The sequence below is a fragment of the Haplochromis burtoni genome, unplaced genomic scaffold, assembly GCF_018398535.1.
Source record: "Haplochromis burtoni strain Fernald_Lab_line unplaced genomic scaffold, NCSU_Asbu1 Contig_901, whole genome shotgun sequence".
NCBI lineage: Eukaryota > Metazoa > Chordata > Actinopteri > Cichliformes > Cichlidae > Haplochromis > Haplochromis burtoni.
This window is the reverse complement of record NW_024583262.1, coordinates 58513-77201: the sequence shown is the minus strand read 5'-3', so window position 1 is coordinate 77201 and position 18689 is coordinate 58513. Positions and strand designations below refer to the sequence as shown.

At 39.3% G+C, this 18689-nt stretch overlaps 2 protein-coding genes across 2 annotated transcripts in view; both read right to left on the bottom strand.

Annotated features, from left to right (window-relative positions):
• Positions 1 to 14: 14 nt before the first annotated feature.
• slc31a2 (solute carrier family 31 member 2) lies at positions 15 to 8353 on the bottom strand. The gene is made up of 4 exons (XM_005950937.3): positions 7330 to 8353; positions 3060 to 3126; positions 832 to 1057; positions 15 to 514 (listed from the first exon to the last, which is right to left on the bottom strand). Exons 1-4 carry the CDS (start codon positions 7333 to 7335, stop codon positions 349 to 351), a joined length of 465 nt encoding a protein of 154 aa, XP_005950999.1. The 5' UTR covers positions 7336 to 8353; the 3' UTR covers positions 15 to 348.
• A 119-nt stretch (positions 8354 to 8472) lies between these two features.
• The window catches only part of arrdc1b (arrestin domain containing 1b), a 49549-nt gene continuing 39332 nt past the window's right edge, over positions 8473 to 18689 (bottom strand). The window contains exons 3-8 of the mRNA XM_005950939.3: positions 18467 to 18517; positions 15351 to 15505; positions 14832 to 15014; positions 14341 to 14517; positions 12895 to 13333; positions 8473 to 12347 (exon numbers count right to left, since the gene is read on the bottom strand). Coding sequence (XP_005951001.1) covers positions 12283 to 12347; positions 12895 to 13333; positions 14341 to 14517; positions 14832 to 15014; positions 15351 to 15505; positions 18467 to 18517 — 1070 coding nt within the window. The 3' untranslated portion in view covers positions 8473 to 12282. The remainder of the gene's footprint in view (positions 12348 to 12894; positions 13334 to 14340; positions 14518 to 14831; positions 15015 to 15350; positions 15506 to 18466; positions 18518 to 18689) is intronic.

Here is an 18689-nt window from a genome sequence, read left to right as displayed (position 1 = left end):
TGGAGATTAAAAGAAAGAAAAAAAATCATTTTTCCACAGGTATTACTCACACAGTCTGCTGACTTAAAGGTGAAGCAGAACTAATACTAGGACTGAAAAACTGAGTGTTTTCTTAACATTATGTACCTTTAACAGAAATGAGTTATTTGTTAATTAGGGACAAATGTTAAAATGTAGCATTTTCTGTTTTCTGGAAGCTTAAAATCATTTTCAGTTTCTATATCCAGATGAGGTTTAGGCAAAGTTTAGTGTCACGTGGCTCATTCTCCACCAATTTTTCCATCCTTCGAGATCCTCGGATAGTAAAAAGTAAACTTTTCTTTATTTCACTATTAAATGTCTGTGCCATCACATCCGACCTAAGAGAGGAAATGAGATAAAATAACCGAGGACCGACCCCGTGATGACCCCGAGGAATATCCAGGTGTTATAGGACATGACGCACAGCATCAGCATGTAGGCCAGAGACACCTGCAGCATGTGGAGGACCGTCTGTATGATGTGCAACAACCAGCTGATGAAAAGAAGAGGGAGAGGGTTATTTACAAATAAACTAATAAGTCAAATACATCGTTCAGGTCTCGACATTCAGTCTGCCAATATGCGATGGTCTCAGTTTGCCACACACTTTTGCTTAACACCGCCCAAAAGATAATAATAGTTGCAATCTAGGATACACCAACAAAAAAGGGTGTCACCATGCTATGGAGGTTACCACCATGCCACAACCATACAGTTCAAATAGATGCATTTCTGTATTTTATTCAGTGATTTGCATTTCACAGTACAATCCATGATAAAAAAAAAAGTTACTAGAAATGACTTGCTTACCTGTTCCTGGTACTTTGAGGTGTAACGACTGATGCTATAGGGGTCAGTGAGGATTCAGAGGGGCTGCTGTCCAGGACAGAGATGCTGTCGCAGTGGGAAGATGGGGCGTCGTATGGAGACTGAGGCTGGGTCAGCTTGGAGGGATTCCCCAGCCACAATCTCCACACTTTAAGCACCTCGTAAAAGACAGTCAGAAGCAAGACCACCAGCACTGACACCACCATCCCTGTAGGTACAAAAATACAAAATGTTAACTCACAAAAAGTCACTATTAAAAAGTACGTTTATGCAATATGATGATGATATAGTGAAATTTATTTCAGTCAACAACACAGATTATCATTTTACATAAAAGTACTCAATCCTACAGTAACCGACAATGGAATAGGCTGAAGGCTTGTGGCTTATAATTATCCTGTCCTTTACCCCATAGGAATAATCAAATCCTTAACCAAGAAAATAAATAGCATTGATAAATAAGTTATAGAACAGTTCGAAAAGAAATCAATGATAAATCAAGAAATTAAATCAACACAAAGTTATTCATCAAACCAAATTTCCGTAACCTTGAATGATGCAAATTTTTAAATTCTTCCTGAAAAAGGACAAAAAAAAAAACACATCTTCAGTTCATCATTAAGTCCATTCCATAATTTCACTGCCAAAACTGACACACATCTATACTTAACATTGAAATACCTAAAGTGAGAACCAAACTTATAAGACCCCCTCAAATCATATTTTCCATCTCTTAGTTGAAACATACTTAAAACACAAATTGGAACATTTTTCATCACTCGATATATCATTTCTAAAGTTTTAGAATGAATTTTAACATAGATGATCCTACAAAACACTGGTTGGTGGACTCCCTATATCCAACTTTATTATTCTAATAGCTTTTTTTTGCAATTTAAAAATTGAATCCAAATATGTTTTGTATGTGTTCCCTCAAATTTCTGCACAATAGGTCATATAAGGCAAACAAAGGGAAGTATACAATAAATAAAGGCAGTTCTTATTCAAAAAATCTCTTGTTTTATAAAGAATAGAAACAGACTTGGATAATTTCCATTTCACATGTTCTATGTGGGGCTTCCAACAAAGTTTATCATCAATAATTACTCCTAAAAATTGTCTCATATACTCTTTCAATTTCAACATTATTTAAAGTCAGTTTTACTTTAATATTACTTTTACTACCTCCAAATAACATTAATCTTGTTTTACTTTCATTCAATGATAGTTTATTAAATACAAACCATCTATTTAACTTCATGAGTTCTGTTTCCACTGTTTTCAGTAATTTCTTTATGTCCTTTCCAGAGCAAAATAAGTTTGTATCAACAGCAAAAGCCACATATGTTAAAGTATCACTGCCTGTACAAATATCATTTATATCAAGTAAAAATAACTTAGGTCCCAAAACAGATCTTTGCGGAACTCCACAAGTTACTTTTCTAAGTTTAGATTTCATGTTATTAATACTCACATATTGGAACCTAATATTCAATAGGTTCCTTTGAATAATACATCATTATTTTTGCTACTTTCAGATTTAGACTAGATTGACACCAACATCTGTTCACTTAATGCGAAGCTCCAGCCAAAAGCAGGTTCATGAAAAATACAGAGGACTGGAAGCATTGAGAAAACAATACATTTTCTCTACATATAGCTTGAGAACATTTTCCCTGCTTCCCCTGGGATACATGAGGGGTATCCGTTCTGGCAACTCCTCTACAACCGTAATATTTTAGTATTAAAAATTTATTTTCCACTTTAACAACTAATTATAACCCCTTAAACATCTCCTTAATGTAATTAAATCTAATCCAGATCCACTTCAAGGCTGGCATATTTGGACAAATGTAGAAAAGGGGTTGGTGCACAGTCTTTCAAAGCTGTTTAAAAACTAACTTCAATTAATACATTTTTGGTTCCTGCTACAAGTTTAAAAAAGAAAAAAAAAAGAAACACTTGACAAAAAAAAAAAAAAAGAAATCTGAAGCAAATTTTATCAACCTGTTAAAAACAAGTTTGAACAGGTTTATTCAAGCTTCAGTTCATGAACATGGTAGATCAAGTTTGTATAGTAATGTCAGCAATATTACAGAAACACTCCACCGTCATCAGAAATAAGTATTTGAATTGCACCACACAATTTTTAAATCCAGATGAACTGGTTCTAAGGCTTTTTCGCAAGACTTTAATACTCTGCAGCTTACCTGCAGGGCTGTGCACATCCCAGAAGTCAAACAGCAGCGTCACACTGCTCGAAACCCCAAAAGTCATCTAAAGAAAAATGAGAAGGGTATTAGGTGTTGTTCACTGGTAAGGTGGAGTTTAGGGCCAACATTTATACTGAATGCAGTGTTGTCCAATGTTCCAAGAACAGTCCGTACAATAGTACTCAAAATATTTCTGATTACAGAGTGAAAAACAAAGAATTTAATTTATACTACTTTGCACAAATATGCTGTATATACACACACATGATTTTGTCCCACAATTAGAGGACATACTGCCCCACAAAGGCACACTTTGTTCAGCCTTGCTGCTGTGGATATGGGCTGACAGAGGAATGCACGGTCTGTGGCTCTTGCTTGCTCAGCAGCACAGCTCTATCCCTGATAATTCACCACCTGTCTTGGCATGACTGCCTCTCACCAGCTGCAAACTAGCAGATCTCAGTTAGGCATCAGCCTAGCTGAGATCTGCTAGTTATAAAGTCTGGAAATGATAAAGTTCCAAATTTAACAGAGCTACACTGGCTTCCAGTGTCATATACACTGACCTAAAAATTCTCGCCTTAGATGGTCTTGGATCATTGTCTACCACTTTATCTCAGGGCACTCTGAAATCCTCCAATGACAAACTGTTAAGACATACGATATTTCTCTCAAAAAAAAATAAAATAAAATAAAAAAAAAATAATCTGGGAGCAGCTTCAGCCCCTCATGCCCCCAAACCACCGTTTGGCTTCTTTCTCCGTGACTCCATATCTCTCTCTTTCTGCCTCTCTCCCTCTTATTGTTTCATCTTCCTCATAAATGTTTTTATGAATTTAGATTATCAAGCAAAGCACTGAATGGAGTACCTCACTCAACTTTAGGAAAGCCTTCAACTATTGAGGGGAAGACCACGAAAGCCTTTCTAAATATGGTCACACTGAAGTGCACAGCATAGCTGTACATTAGTTGCATGTAGAATTACACAAAGCTTTGTAGTTCGTCATCTACATATTGTAGTTGTGTGTCACTGATCGTTTAAAGCATTTTTAAAAGAAAAAAAGTCTACTGCAGTTATTATTTGTGCCTTCTTTCTTTGTGAACAGTCTCCCTTTTCTGCCTAAGCTAACCAATGAACAATCAACCCACATACAGCTTTTTGGAGGACTGCACACAAGTACATTTTCATATCCTCTGCATATTCGAAGACCTACACAAACAGATACCAATGTGGGACCATAAACACTTCACAATGTCATTACGAAAGCGGCACCATTGTCAATGGGAAACTACCTGAAAGGTTCACTAAAAGGTGGAAAGCAAGAACCGATCTGAGCCATCCACTGGAGCCAGTTTTCCCAGTTTTAGACTTTGCTGGTGATCTTGCGTAAAGTATAACCAACTGTAATAGAAAACTGATGCCCAACAGAAAACCGCGCATTTAAGCCTAAAGCCATGTGTGATGATGCAATTTCTGATATGTAAAGTAAATGGGGACAGTTAACTATGCAGATGAGTCTGGTCATCTTGGAACTCGTCCCAGCAAAGACAATGCAGTACAAAAGACTGTCGGAGCAAAGGATTATCTGCTTTATCCGGAGGCCAAATCAATAAGCTTAAGAACAAAGGTCCATCTGTCCAACAGTTGTTTTGTTTGGTATTGTGGCCACTGGCTGTGACGTAAAAACAATTGATGCCTTAATCCTCCTTATTTCCTGGACTTCTAAAATTTCAACTATACAGTCAGGCCAGATGACCAAGTTCAGAAGTGCAGTGCTGATAATCAAACATCCTCAAAGTTCTTCCCGAAACAACTTGGTGGACGAATGTAATGACCCCTTGTTAGAATATGGACCTAACAAGGGAGAAAGCACAATATGAAGCACAAGACAAAGCATAGAGGGAAGGATTTTATTTTCTACTTTTTCCTCTTCTCTTTCCTGGTGGCAATAATGGTTTCCCCTCCTTGAGCCTTGTTCTGCTGATGGTCCCTTCTTGTTACAAAGGAGGCTTGTCCTCCCCACCATCCCCAAGCGCTTGCTCATCAGGGTTCCAGCTCACAAAAATTGTCGTTAAAATAAAAGCTCTTTGAGATGACCCTTGTTGTGAAGTGGCAATGTATAACTAAGACTGACTAGATGATGAAACCCAATTAATTCCATCATGTACATTCCTGTCTAGTTGTGACATTTGCAAAAAAAAAAGAAAAAGAAAAAAAAAAGACAAAGCACGGCAGGCATCCTGGAGGTCAGATATTTGGGCAATCACATCATGTAATGGGGCCATTATGCTTACTGTTCCATTCGACAAAAGTCATGTCATATCCTCTGGTGCCGGTCGTTCACCTCTCGATTAAGTGACTAATGTGACAGGTACAATGGAGGCCTAAGAAAAGAACCAAGTTGACTCTTCTTACAACTACTGTGCTATAGAAAACCCAGTAAAGCAGTCAAAGGATAATCCTATATTGGCTCTTAATCTACAAAACATTTTACTCAACATGGTAGTGGTCTATCACAACAACTAGAACCAGCAGAGTTCCACCCATCCATCACTGACACCCTAGTCAGGCTGTCAAATACCCTACTGAACTGAAGTAACCTCACTCCACACCGAAAGGTCTCAAACACCCACAAGGTTCAAGCTAACCCAAGCACCACTTAACTTCCTATCCAAGTTTTCCTTCCTTTATGTTTTATCAAATTAAGGATTTTTGGAGGTAAAACGCAGTTCCACAGAGAAACAGTGTATAATCAGAGCCAAAACTGAACTATGAAGCCATCTGTACATGAATAATAACTCAAAATTATTTAGTTTGGGTTTTAACTTCAGAATTCACCTTCATTCTGAAGCCCTAACCACACGTGGTTTGTTTAAAACTGGTCTGATCAGCTACCCGACTGCTCCCCTTGTCATCTTTTTAGTGAGCTCACCTTAAGCTCAAATCTTAGTAATTATGGTACTGAGTGAACTGTACTCCGTTTAAATAATGAACTATCCTACAAAAGCAGCATCCAATTTGTGATAAATGTAGTTATTATTTTAAAGGCAAAAAAAGAAGAGCTAGAAAGAGCTGGCTTTGCTGCACGGTGAGAAACATTAAATTTATGTCTTTATAACTTCTTTTAATGTGAAACGGATACATGGTGGCCAAAGTTTCCATTTAAAATGGCACAGGACAGCAGAGGTGATAAAAAAGTCGAAGTATTTGACACAATGAAAGAACGAGGGGGAAAAATCAAATACAGACAGCTTGAGTCAACAATCCAACTGGGGGCTAGACTCAGAAAGCACTGTGAGCTTATCTTTCAAATACACTTTGGAAAAACCAGGTGTTTGTTTTCAAGGTGACAGTTGGGACTGAAAATGGTGTAATTAGTGCTGCTACTACAAGCACTCAAAATGACTGTATTCTGCACTTTTACACAAATACAGAACAATTTCCGAGTCTCAAAATGTGCTTTCACTATTTAGGTTTAACCGATAACTTTCATTTAAAGGTTATTTAGGGTAAAAATATCACAACTGCAATAATACTACTCGTTTTAGTGGACCTATAGTTAACAAAAGTCACTCGGGTTTTATTGGCATAAATGCACTAAAGACCCTAAAGCAATGATTGAGCTTATTTTAAATCCCAAGTGCATAAAGCAGCAGCACCTACATATGAATTCACATCTGCAACTTGCATACCTAAACTGATCTGGCCCGAATTTATTTATTCTCAGAAATTGACACTTTAAAAAGAAAACAGCACAGGTGACATAATGTCCAGCTTTGGATGACACTGACAGCAAGGTATAAAGTTAATCATATGGTTACATAACACTGACGCTGTTGTTTTAGTGTTTTTGTAGTAGACTTTTAAAAAAGGGGTCTCAGTAAGCGTCCCTTCTCATTAGCTTAACTATAAACATGATTCAAAGTAAAGTTAACTCATCTTAGTTTTTAAAAGATGAGTTATCTCCCAGACTTACGCCAGGTCAGACGGTAGTAGTTTGTAGTAGTAGTTTCACAGCAGATTATTTCATATTTTTTTTAATGGCTTTATTAGATGCAGTGTGTCAGAAACCAGTAAGTACTGCTTACACCGACTCCCTGGGTTCCCCGAAGTGTGCATGCCGTGTTTTCCTCACACTAAGTGAGTCAGTGCCACACATTAACCAGCAAAGAAACGTCTCAAATGCAAAACAGCTTATTAAAGTAGCACATATGGCGTATGCTAGACCGCTGAGTGACAAAACAAACACACACAAAGAGAACTCACGCGCATCCTGACGAGCTTGCTGCGCTAACGTTGACACCACACTTTCAGCGGTTATTGAGCGCAGCTTCCATCACAGATGAGTCTCGGTCCGGACATTCAAGCACGAGCCATTTCCACACAATCGGCGTGCATTTCTCAAATATGCCTCAACAGAAACAGCCAGTGTCCCACCTACTCAGCCCAAAGACGCTATGTATGTAGCCTGTGGTACCACGTGACTTCGCCTAACAAACCACGGTTGACGGTTAATGTAGTTTTTCAACATGTAGGACGAAGGCAAACATCCCGAGTGCGACTGCGCAGCCGAAATAGAGAGTCCCGGATAAACAACCGTTACCCTTCAGATTAAAGAGGGCGGCTACAACCCCCAAATATTTGAGTTTAAAAACGAGTGAAATAAGACCGCTAAGTGAGCAGAAATCGATGCTTTTAAAGCGTTTAATGAATATGTATTATGCAGAACCAATGACTGTAGAACGCTGTGGTCATGTGACAGACGGAAGCCGCTCACACAATTCTTGGAGTTGTATCAAGGTCACATCTAAAACCTGCAGAACATCGGCACTCGAGGCCTGTAGTTGCCCACCCCTGCTCTAGACCATCACTCTCATACACTTCTCTACCATTCCTGACTTCCTCATGCAGTCCCACACTTCCTCTCTTGGCACCCGTCATAGCCTTCCTCTAGAATCCACCGAGAGAGAGTGCATCACATCTGCAGTTCTCTTCCTCAGCATGACCCCGTACTGTTGATGTATACATGTTTGTCTGGAACAGTTCTCTCTTGCAGGGACCACCTGTGGTGGACGTTTCTGTCATTTCAATGTTTATCTATTATTTATTTACTTTAGTATGGATGGCAGTAGGGGAGGTCTTTATTAGTAGCCAAAGCTGTTAAATCATGTGAAAACACTATTAAAATGGAGATATTTATGCCCTTGTTCACATTTTTCAAAATTATTCAGTTGACCAGATTGCAGTCTTTGCCGGCCGTTTCTGGCCCCACACCTTATGTTTTGAAAACCCTTCCATAACATTAAGTCTGGCAAAATGCTCAGGTGTAATAGTAAACAGTCTATTTTTTATACATTTTTTTATACAGCAGAAAACTTTGTTTTTTCACAGAAATGTGGGTGGGTGTAGTGCCTTGCTTCCCCTTACTCCCTTACTTTATTGTCGTTCTATGCAGTACAGCTTTGATTCTGCACTGTAAGCTGAAACTGTACATGTAATGGTTGAGGTGCAACTATATCCACACTGCACCTGTAAACAGCTCATATAGTAGAAAAATACAAAACTGGACACCACTCATCAATATATGAGGGAAGGGGGGTGGGATGAAAAGATAACATAACGAGGGGTTTCATAAAGCTATAGTACCTTTTGGTGAAGAGGATTTGAACAGAATGAAGGCTGGTAAAGGCAGCATGAAATGGCTTCAGAAAACGAATTGCACACGTTTTTTTCTCCTAAAACAAAGAGTTTAAAACAAAGTTCAGCAGGTCTACAAAGTCCAGTGTCTTACTGTTTTTGAAAGCTACATCTGTGTACATCAAGTGCACTTTGCACAGTCCCGCCAGACACAAAGCAGGAGGAGCATGTCCTGATGTCCTCATAGAGAAGAAGAAGGTAGTCCACCGCAGGCTCATGTAAATGTTGAAGGGTATCCAGATTGTTTAAGGCATGCTTTTACAATAATGCAGAGCCACAAGATTTCTGTTATCAGAAACTCATGCTGTGATTTGAAGCGGAGTGTCAAGATAAGACGAAAACACACAAAGAGTCACACAAACATTCAGTGCAGATGTTGTGCTTCAGATTTTCAGGGACATTAGGCATTACTATGCCTGGAGGATGTGGATTAAATTTTTTGTCATCAATATATGACAAAACATGACAAATGTATGCAACTACGTGGAACTGTAGCACTGAAGTCTATTTTGCTGTTATGAATAAAATGAGAAAAGAGTTTTTATACGTGCAAAACAAAAGGTTTGGTGAACAAATATCTATACATACAACAGAAAATAGCAGACATTTGTGCAATGCTAAGATCATATTATGGTACAACAACATAAAATCAATACAAAATACAATAGTTAAAAGTTAAACCCCACTGCTGACCACAAGCAGAAATGGACAAAAAAGGAAAATATCTCCACTTTTACAGATGTTTGATCAGAAATTGGCTTGAACTCAAGTTTGATTGAAGTTAAACTGCATTTTACTTTCTCTCTTTCTCTCTCTCACTCACTCACACACTCACACACACACACACACTCACACACACACAGTAAATGAAGTGCTGAGATGTCCAGATGTGTTAACATCTTAACATCTGCACTGACTGACACACTCAAATCACCAGAAGAAATTTAAGGCAACAAAGGGGAAAAATAACATAAATCATCCTGATGCAAACCACATGCATCTTCAACCTCCGTTTATAAGTTCTGCTCAACAGAAAGGAAAGAAATACATTTCTAGAGCGGACTTCAGCTGGTGAATCACAGAAACAAGGACTAAGTTAGGTGGGTCAGTTAACATGGCTGGTCGTTTTAGTCTCCAGTTTTAAGAGCAGGCTCAAAAGAGATAAACGCCTGTACCGGTATCACCCACAAGGGGGCAGAGTACGGCTTTCGGTACTGCAGACCTCATAACCAGCTACAGGGAAAATGAGGCTCACGAGACAAACTTCCTCTGAATACAAAAGTGGTACGGCAAGAAAAATATCTTAAGGAGCCAATGAAAGGGAGACATAATGAAATAAAAAATATAATAAATAATAACAAAGTTTGACTGCATTGCTTTGTGGAAGCGTTTTTGATTAAAAGGCCTTTTCCTCTTAAAATCTAATTTGTATTTAATTTTCCTCTGGTCTGTAGTGCTGTTTATCCATCACTATTGATTTGGTGTGAGATTCCCAGTTTCCGACATATCAGCTCTGCAGCCATCTGCTTACTCTTGGATTTAATGGAACTGAATGGCACGACACCTTTGGAGCTAAAAGACACACACACAAAAAGAAGAAGAAAAAAAAAAACATGAAAGAAGGAAAATATCCATCCATCCATTTTCTGCCGCTTATCTGGGTTCAGGTTACAGAGGCAGAGGTCTACCCAGAGGCACCCAGCCTCTCATTGGGTTCTTCATTGCATTCCCAACCAGCGGAGCAATGTAATCTCCCCAGCGTGTTCAGGTTCAGCATGGGGGCCTCTTCCCAGTAGGACATTGTGTAAAAAAAAAAAAAAAAAATTCCAGAACTACCTCGACTGGCTCTTTGTGATGTGAGCTCCACATCCTACTTCTATGGGAGAGCCCAGACACCTTTCAAATATCTGTTATCTCATTCTTTGGCTTACTACCCACAGCTCATGACCACAGGCAAGGGTGAGAATGTAGATTAACTGGTAAATCGACAGCTTAACTTTTATGCTCAGATCTCTCTTCTTCAAAGCACACTGGTATGGCCCGTACCACACACATCCCTCTGTCAATCCCCCGCTCCTCTATTCCCTCACTTGTCGGTTCAAGACCCGGGACACTTACACCTGTCCCTGACCCAGAGTGCACACTCCACCCTTTTCCAGCTGAGAACCATGCCCTCAGTCCTGCAAAGTGCCTCACTGCCTCAAGACACATCATCTACCAACAGCAGAGAGGTGATCCTGAGGTCACCAAACAAGAAACCCTCCACCACTTGGATGGATTTATAAATTAATAAAAGTTATGAACAGAATCTGTGAAGAAGGGCAGCCAAAACCCATCGAGAACGCATTGGAATTACTGCCAACAGTGCAAACCACAGCCCATAACAGCCTGAAAGATAAGGAAGAGCCACATCATGACCTGGTGACACAAAACAAATACCCCGATTTTGTCATGAGCAGTTTCGTTTAGGAACAATTTTATGTTCTATTATCTACATCTGCAAAAGAAAAGAAGCAGCTTAGCTGTTGTGGAGGCTTTTAATGATTACATTGTGAGCCTCTCGTCATTTGTCGTTGGATGCTTACTTCTGCAGAGGGATATGGTTGGCAAACGTTGACAGAAGAATGATGGCAATAGACAGTAGAATAAAAGGTTTAGGACTTTGTTTGAGAAACTTCTCATGATTGCTGATGACCTTTTGAAACGTATTATTTTAAATATTCCATGTAGCTCCATAATAAGGATATTTGAAATCGGGCAACTCACATCAAGATGATTTAGATAAAAAACAAACAAACAGCACAACAGACCAGAGGAAAACTACTGAATGAACTGAATTTGAATTTGCTCCTTGAATTGTTTTAATCAGTTACTCAGCCGAGTGGTTTCCCTAAGGACCTACTTATCTTTATAACCATTCTGTGCATTTAAAAACAGATTTTGATGTGAAAAGAAGCTGTTATCACAGGCATCACCTGTGACTGTGTATTCCTCTTTTTATATCCATGATGGAGGCAGCTCTGCCTGCACGACGACGTAGACAGCAGAGACATGTACAAAGAGCAGCGGACCACACTAACAACCGCATGTTTGGACCCCCGGACCCCCCCGCCCCACCACAAAAAGGCCAGACTGAAAGCTTTTAGTTTCAAGGCATCACAGATGCAACAACATGTTGGAAATAAAAACACAACAGACGTGTCCAACGACTGATTATTCTAAATGCTGTATAACAATGTGAAATACTTTTTTCTTTTTTTTCTTTAGGCACAGTGATGTTCACCTGACATTATCTGCTGGGACATGAGGAAAAATTTAAATTCTTATATTCATTATAAGAAATTATCCCCTTTTTAAAAAAACAAAACAAAACAAAACTCAATGCAGGACAAAGAATCAATCCTTGGGGAGTTTGAAGCATCCATCCTCTTTTCATCCACCTTGTCTCTGGATTCGTTTCGAGGCGAGTGCAAACAGGTGTAGGTGGGAGTGGTCACAATTCTTCATCCACCTGTTTCTTCTCTACTGTCTACTGTTGAAACTGGAGTTGGCACTACTGCAGCTTTCCTCATAACTAGGTGGGGGCTCTGGAACACACAGAGGCAAAGAAAAGTAAACGGGACTAGATAAGAGTTTAAGGTTATCTTGGAATTTAACTGTGATTTAATCTACTAGAGATTATAGGCCAGAAAATGCAAAACACATTGCTTAGTCATTTTGGGGAGTGGGGGGGCGCTATCATGGCTTTCCATGAGTAGTAGTGAAGTCGAACTCTGGAGCTGAAAATGTGGAAGTGCAAGAAACTGCAGGCCCTTTAATGTCCACATTAAGGCTGGCTGCACATTTTAAATACCCAACTATACAGCATTACAACAGTTTCTTCCTAATCTGGAGCATTTTTATTGTTATTATCTGACAAATTATGTGGACTGCTGTGAATGGAGCCTGGCCGATACAGGACTTTATAAGACTGATATGTACAGATATTTGGTGATTTAAAAAACAACAACCCAATATCGGCCAATATTTTTAAAACTTGAAGCATGATGATGATGATGCAACTCATAAATGCCTAATTAGCCATTACACCTTGCAGGTGATTGTCTGGGTGTGGTAGGTTTATTAAGTACTAACCATGAGGGTAGTCAGTAGTGCTGTACTCTGGAGGGAGAATGAGTGAACAGGAAGTGGGGGTTGGAGCAACATTTCCCTCAGTGAAGAAAGGTATGGTGGCTCCTGTGGACAAACAGAAGAGCGGAGCAGATGCATCGGGGGGATTGTGGCTAGGCGGCGCTGCCGCACCTGGCGAATAGCTGAAGGCGCTGGGAGACATTGTGACTGCCTGGCCTGAGGGATCCTGCTGTGAGTGACTCTTTGTGGGAAGTTCCTCACTGGTAAAGCCTCCTGCACATATATCATCGCCTCGATCCTCCTCCACTGGCGGAGCGCTGGGCATCACCCCTGCTGCACCCGCTGGACTGGTGGGTGTAGACCTCGTCGGAGACTGGTTTAAAGCAATGTTTCCGATATAGATAGGCAGAGTGACAGCTGCTTCAGGATATCTTAGTGACACCTGTAACACAAACAGAGATCCGTGAAGGGAGCAGCGGGATCAGTCCCTGTTAACTGTGCATTACTCACAGCTAATTTATTTTTTATATTCCCCCACCCAAGTTGATCCTGTGTCTGTAGAATCTATTCTTTAAAAGTTACCACCCCTTTTGGGTACCCTTAGCAAAGACCCTTTGTTTGTGTAGAAAAGTGTCTGACACCAAGAATTAAAAGCACGTTTAATATGTGCAGCCACCATTTTAACAGCTTAGAAATGACACGAGCAGATTACTTTAATAAGTTCCTCTTAAAGCAGCAGCACTCAAGAACACCAAGAAACTGCAACCTGGAAAGTTTTGCAAATTGCTTCCCCTGGCAAATCGAACCGTTTTGCCAAACTTCCAATCATACTTCAATGTAGCACTGAAAATGGTAAAAAAAAATATCTTAAATGATGAGTGGGGAAGAAAAAAAAAAATCAGATGATCTGCTATTAGCTGCAATGGTCATTTGCAAAATATCACAATATCATCATAGAGGAATTTCTGAACTTCTTCCCACTTCAAAAATCTATTGTGACCTACTCATACTTTCACCTTGGACAGTCACATGAATTTTTTTGATTCATTTGGATCCTACGATAATTTACTTCTTAAGGTCAACTGTCCATTAAAAGCTTCACTGCTCTATAAGACCTGCAGCTCCACTTTAGTTATTTCCTACTACTTAGATCCACAAATAGCTCAGAAAATGAAAAGTTAGAATCTTTATTTGATATTTAAATATTTAGGGTCAAATTTATTTATTATTATTTATTTTAAATGACTTTTTACAGTTAACTTGTAGTACCTTCACAGCCCACCAGAGGGCTGCCACCAACACTCTGTGGTCTGATTCAGAAACAATTAGGACGGCATAAAGGAAGTAGAAAAATGAAAAGCTGGAGCTGAAAAGCTTCAACTAACATATGTTAAACCTGCAAAACTGCTATCAACCTGGTATAACACACACACACACATACACACACACCTGAATGAAATAGATGATGTCTATAAGGTTGCAGCCTGTCAGTTGTGACTGAGGGAGTGGAGGAACGATGATCTGTTCCTTCCACTCTGCATGTTTTCCTGCCTTCACTTTCGCTCCCTCCACCTCTGCAATGGTCCGTAGGTCTACCACAGGCTTGTTAGTCTTGTAGGTCACTCTCTGGTGTGACAAAGTCAAACAATTAGAAGCATGAAAAGATGTAATGGCAAATTCAAACCGCTTCACACACCACTAATGTGAAAGCTCGCAGGATAACTTACTGTTCTAGAAATGATCAAGATAACTGTTTTTATCTGAGGCAGAACGAATTTTATGTGTGTCCACATGAAAAGATTTGTTACTTGAGTGGAAATTCTGGTTTATTCTATTATTATAGAAGGTCTAAGAGTTCTCAGTCCTTCTTAAAGATGATTTACACAAACCAAGGATGAGTTAAGAAATACTGATATAACTGTCTACATTTAATAACATACCTGTACGAGACTGGCCAGTACACACCCCGTGTCCTTGCCAGATTTGTTGTGGATCTCGGTGAATAACTTGATGACCTGACCGGGGATGTAACCCTTCATGTCACTGCAAACTTTCAGCATCACAGTCCCCGACTTCACCAGGAGGTAGTTGAACTTCTTGGTGGCCACAGCAGAACTGTGATACTGAAGAGGCAGAGTTGTTGAATAAACGTCTGTCTGTCTGTACGTTGGCAGTAATTAAAAAGTTTGGCTAGCAGAAGCTGTGCAGACTCTTTATTGCAGGATAAACAGGAAACTGACAGTCATCAGGAGAAGAGACTTGATTATGAGTAGGAGGGAGAGAACCCTTTCCTGCTCTGCAACGAAATCAAATAAGCTTCGACAAAGATAAAAGTTTATTAAATAAAGAAATGCATTACAGCATTCTTTTCAATCCAGTCCTAAATGCACTGGGCAAGAATCAAAGAGAATAAAGGTGAGATCATAGTGAAGGAAAACAAATGTGAATCAAGCACTTACAGCAATGTCTGGAACCTCATTGAGGTTAAGCATGTTGAGTAGGTAGAAGGGCTTCTGGATTTTGTAGTCCTTGGAGAAGCGTGGCGTGTCAATAGTCACCTTCACTCGGTAAACTATTTTCCCAAAGGGTCCCTCAAAGGAAGTCGGGACAGCAGCTAAGCAGGAGATTGTGGGGAAAGAAAACACAAACATGAGTGACATTGGGAATTTCAATCCAACCCACATCAATTTCTCAATAAAGCTGTAACTTACATCAAATTCAGAGGGTCATACCTTCACCGTACAAGAAAGCTAACAAGCTCAGTAAGACAGAATTTCCCCCCCAAAAAGCAAAAACTGTCTCCATAGGTGACGACTAAGTGGATCACAGGTAAACTATGTGATTAAAAGTCTAACATTTTCAAGTTCTCACACAACCAATGCGTTGTTATATTGCGGCCTGTAAACTATGGCGGGCAGAAACAGCCAATAAATAACATCACATTAAATGTATGAATTTATTTCTACATCTATTTCTGTATTTTCTACATTTTGCTTTTGCATTTCCACAAACTTGTTTGTTTCTGGTTTACAAAGTGTACTTAAGGAGTCAGCATTTCACCTTTGGGTGACTGACACAAATCAAAGGAAATGGCTGCCTCTGGTTAGGAAAAACAAAGAAGTAAATTAGACTGAAAACAATGCTGTTAGTCAGAACTATTGCAATAAAGCAAAAGTACTAGAACAGGAATAGAAAGTACAAGAAATATTTTTTAAAAAGTCATACAAATGTATATATTTCGATGACTAATTTGTGCGAGGGATTCAACGAACGACTCGATAATTTTTTTCTTTTTAGCATTTGCTATTAAGGATTAGCAAAAACTTTCTTTTAAATTGAAAAAAAGGAAAAAAAGTTTAAGTTCAATACATTTAATTGTAAATTTAAGTTAAAAATTTTTTTTAAAAGAAGGACAAAAAGGAAAATTAAACGTAGAAATTCTAGAAAATGTCGTATTAATGTGGCTACACTCTATTTTTTGTAGATATTTTCCCCTAGGCAGAGACTGAGCTGAAATCTGTATGCATTCCCTTGGAGATGTCATTAAACTAAGCTTTCAGATGGATTCCTGCAGGTGTCCTTAGTGAAAAAAGGACAGGCCATGTGTCTCAGGAAAAGGACAGTGAAGAAGTGGAAACTGTGAGGGTAAACATAGGAGCGTAGGAAATTCAAGAAGAGGAAAAATAACAATTCTGGGGAGACAGCAGTGAGATAGACAGAAGGGGAGAGATGTTCAGATCCAGTGAAGAGGAAAAAACACCCAAACAACAGGTTCAAAACCTGTTCATGGAGTAATCTGTGTATAAATTTCCAAGCAGAACACACAGCAAAAGAGTTTAATGTGGTGTCAAAATAATGGCAGAGCCCCCTGGCGCAGTCTCTGTTCTAATGTGTTCCTTGATCCTCATTCAGATGTTAATGCCAGCTGCTCCAGGGACTATCTGCTGCTGCTGTCAATAAGAATTAAGCAGGAGAGGCAGATTGTTGTTGTTTGGTTGCAGACAACTTGGCAACTAAAATGGAGCCATCACTGGCTGACATCAGGCCGAATTTCCCTGGGGAGTGGGCTGCTCGTGGTTACTGAAAGTGGCTAAGGGTTGTGGAGCCTGTCTTGCTCCTTTGAGTGCAGACAAAATCCATAGACTGGAAACATGAGAGCCTAGAAATAACTTGGCGATGTCAAAGCCCTCCTTATACAACGTCCGTTCATCTTTTGACCTTAAAGTGGACCCATTATAACTCTTTTTTTTTGCTTGGACTCTACTTGAGTAGCTCTGTGTTACTCACAGTTCAAAATAATCCTTATTTATCCTACACTGAGCCTTCGTTCAGCTCCTTAGCTGATTTAACCCTCTCAGGCTCAAATGAAACTTTTTGTTGCTAATGCACAACCAAGTCCTGCAGTGGTACTTCTGAGTAAAAAAAACTCATAAAATATGTATGTTGGGTAATCAGGTTGTTAGTTTTTAACTGTTGCAAATCGGCAACGCCTGCCTTGAGAGGGTTAAACAAGTCATTTGAGCTTTTCTGCCTTTTAAGCCAACTTTCTTCTAATTGGATGTCCCTCTAAAACAGGTTTGAATAGCTTTAAGATCCCATCTCTTTTATGATTTTCAGAGCCAAGAGTAGAAGAAAAACTGTGTGAAACAGAGCATTTTGTATAAGCTGGAGACTCCATTTGCCCTTAAGAGTGTGTAGTGCCAAAAATTTGCAAAAATAAGCCTCCTCACCAACTGTCATATATGTATTTTGATTATTGGTGACACTGTTTTTGCGGAAGATTCATTTTTATTATGATGTCTTTTGTGACTATTAGAGAAACTTTGAAAAGAATAACAAAGAAAACTTGCTAAGATATTATGATAAATGCTCAATTTTTAAACCACATGTTACAATTCAGGTAGACTCTTTTTTACCATAAAAACTCTTAAGGATCACACTGTTCATTTTAGGGTTTGTTAGCCTCTCTGAGTTACCAGCAGGGGGCAGCAGGAGCCTCTTTATCCTTCAGTTAGCCACCTCTCTGCCTGATATTTAACATGCCCTTCACTGATGTTCTCAAGACTGGTGGGCTGAAAGGAGGGGAGGACAAAGCACGGAGGCATGAAGACCAATTAAACAGTGACTGCACAAAAGGAGAGGGAACTAAAAATAACCCCCGGCTACCCCCCTTCGTGTGTCAGCCTGTGCCTCAGAGAGGGTGTAAGATACCAGACAGATTGCACAATGTGTGGCCTTACAGGTGCCAAGAATGTTCAGCTGATCTTTAGGGTTATTTACACACTGCAATTTTGTTATCTATCATGAGCAAAAAAAAAAAAAACTTTTAGTAGCAATAAAAGTATCAGGAAATGGCATACCACTCCTAAATCTTTAAACACTGACTACGTAATGTTTTTCCATTCGCCTACACACAAACTGGACCTTAACTGCTTTGTCGACAGGGGTTATCACACCTGCATCAGCATGCACCCTTCGCTGAACTGACCTAGATGGGTGATAAAACAAATCTAAGAAAACTTGTTATGGGAACTGAGGCGGTGCTGGGCACACAGAAGAATGACGTTTCACTCACCTGGAATAACAAACTGGAACGGGAAACTGTGTTCGCCCACTCCAAGGACACCTGTAAAAAAAGGTTTACATTTATAATGACGCTTTTCTCAAAACACAGATTTTAATAGATCCATTAAGGAGGAGAGAGGCACATACTAATAAATATAAATATGCTAAAATCATTATAGTAAAATTAGTAGACAGAAAAAACTGCAAATTAAAGTGAATGTGCTGTAAAATCT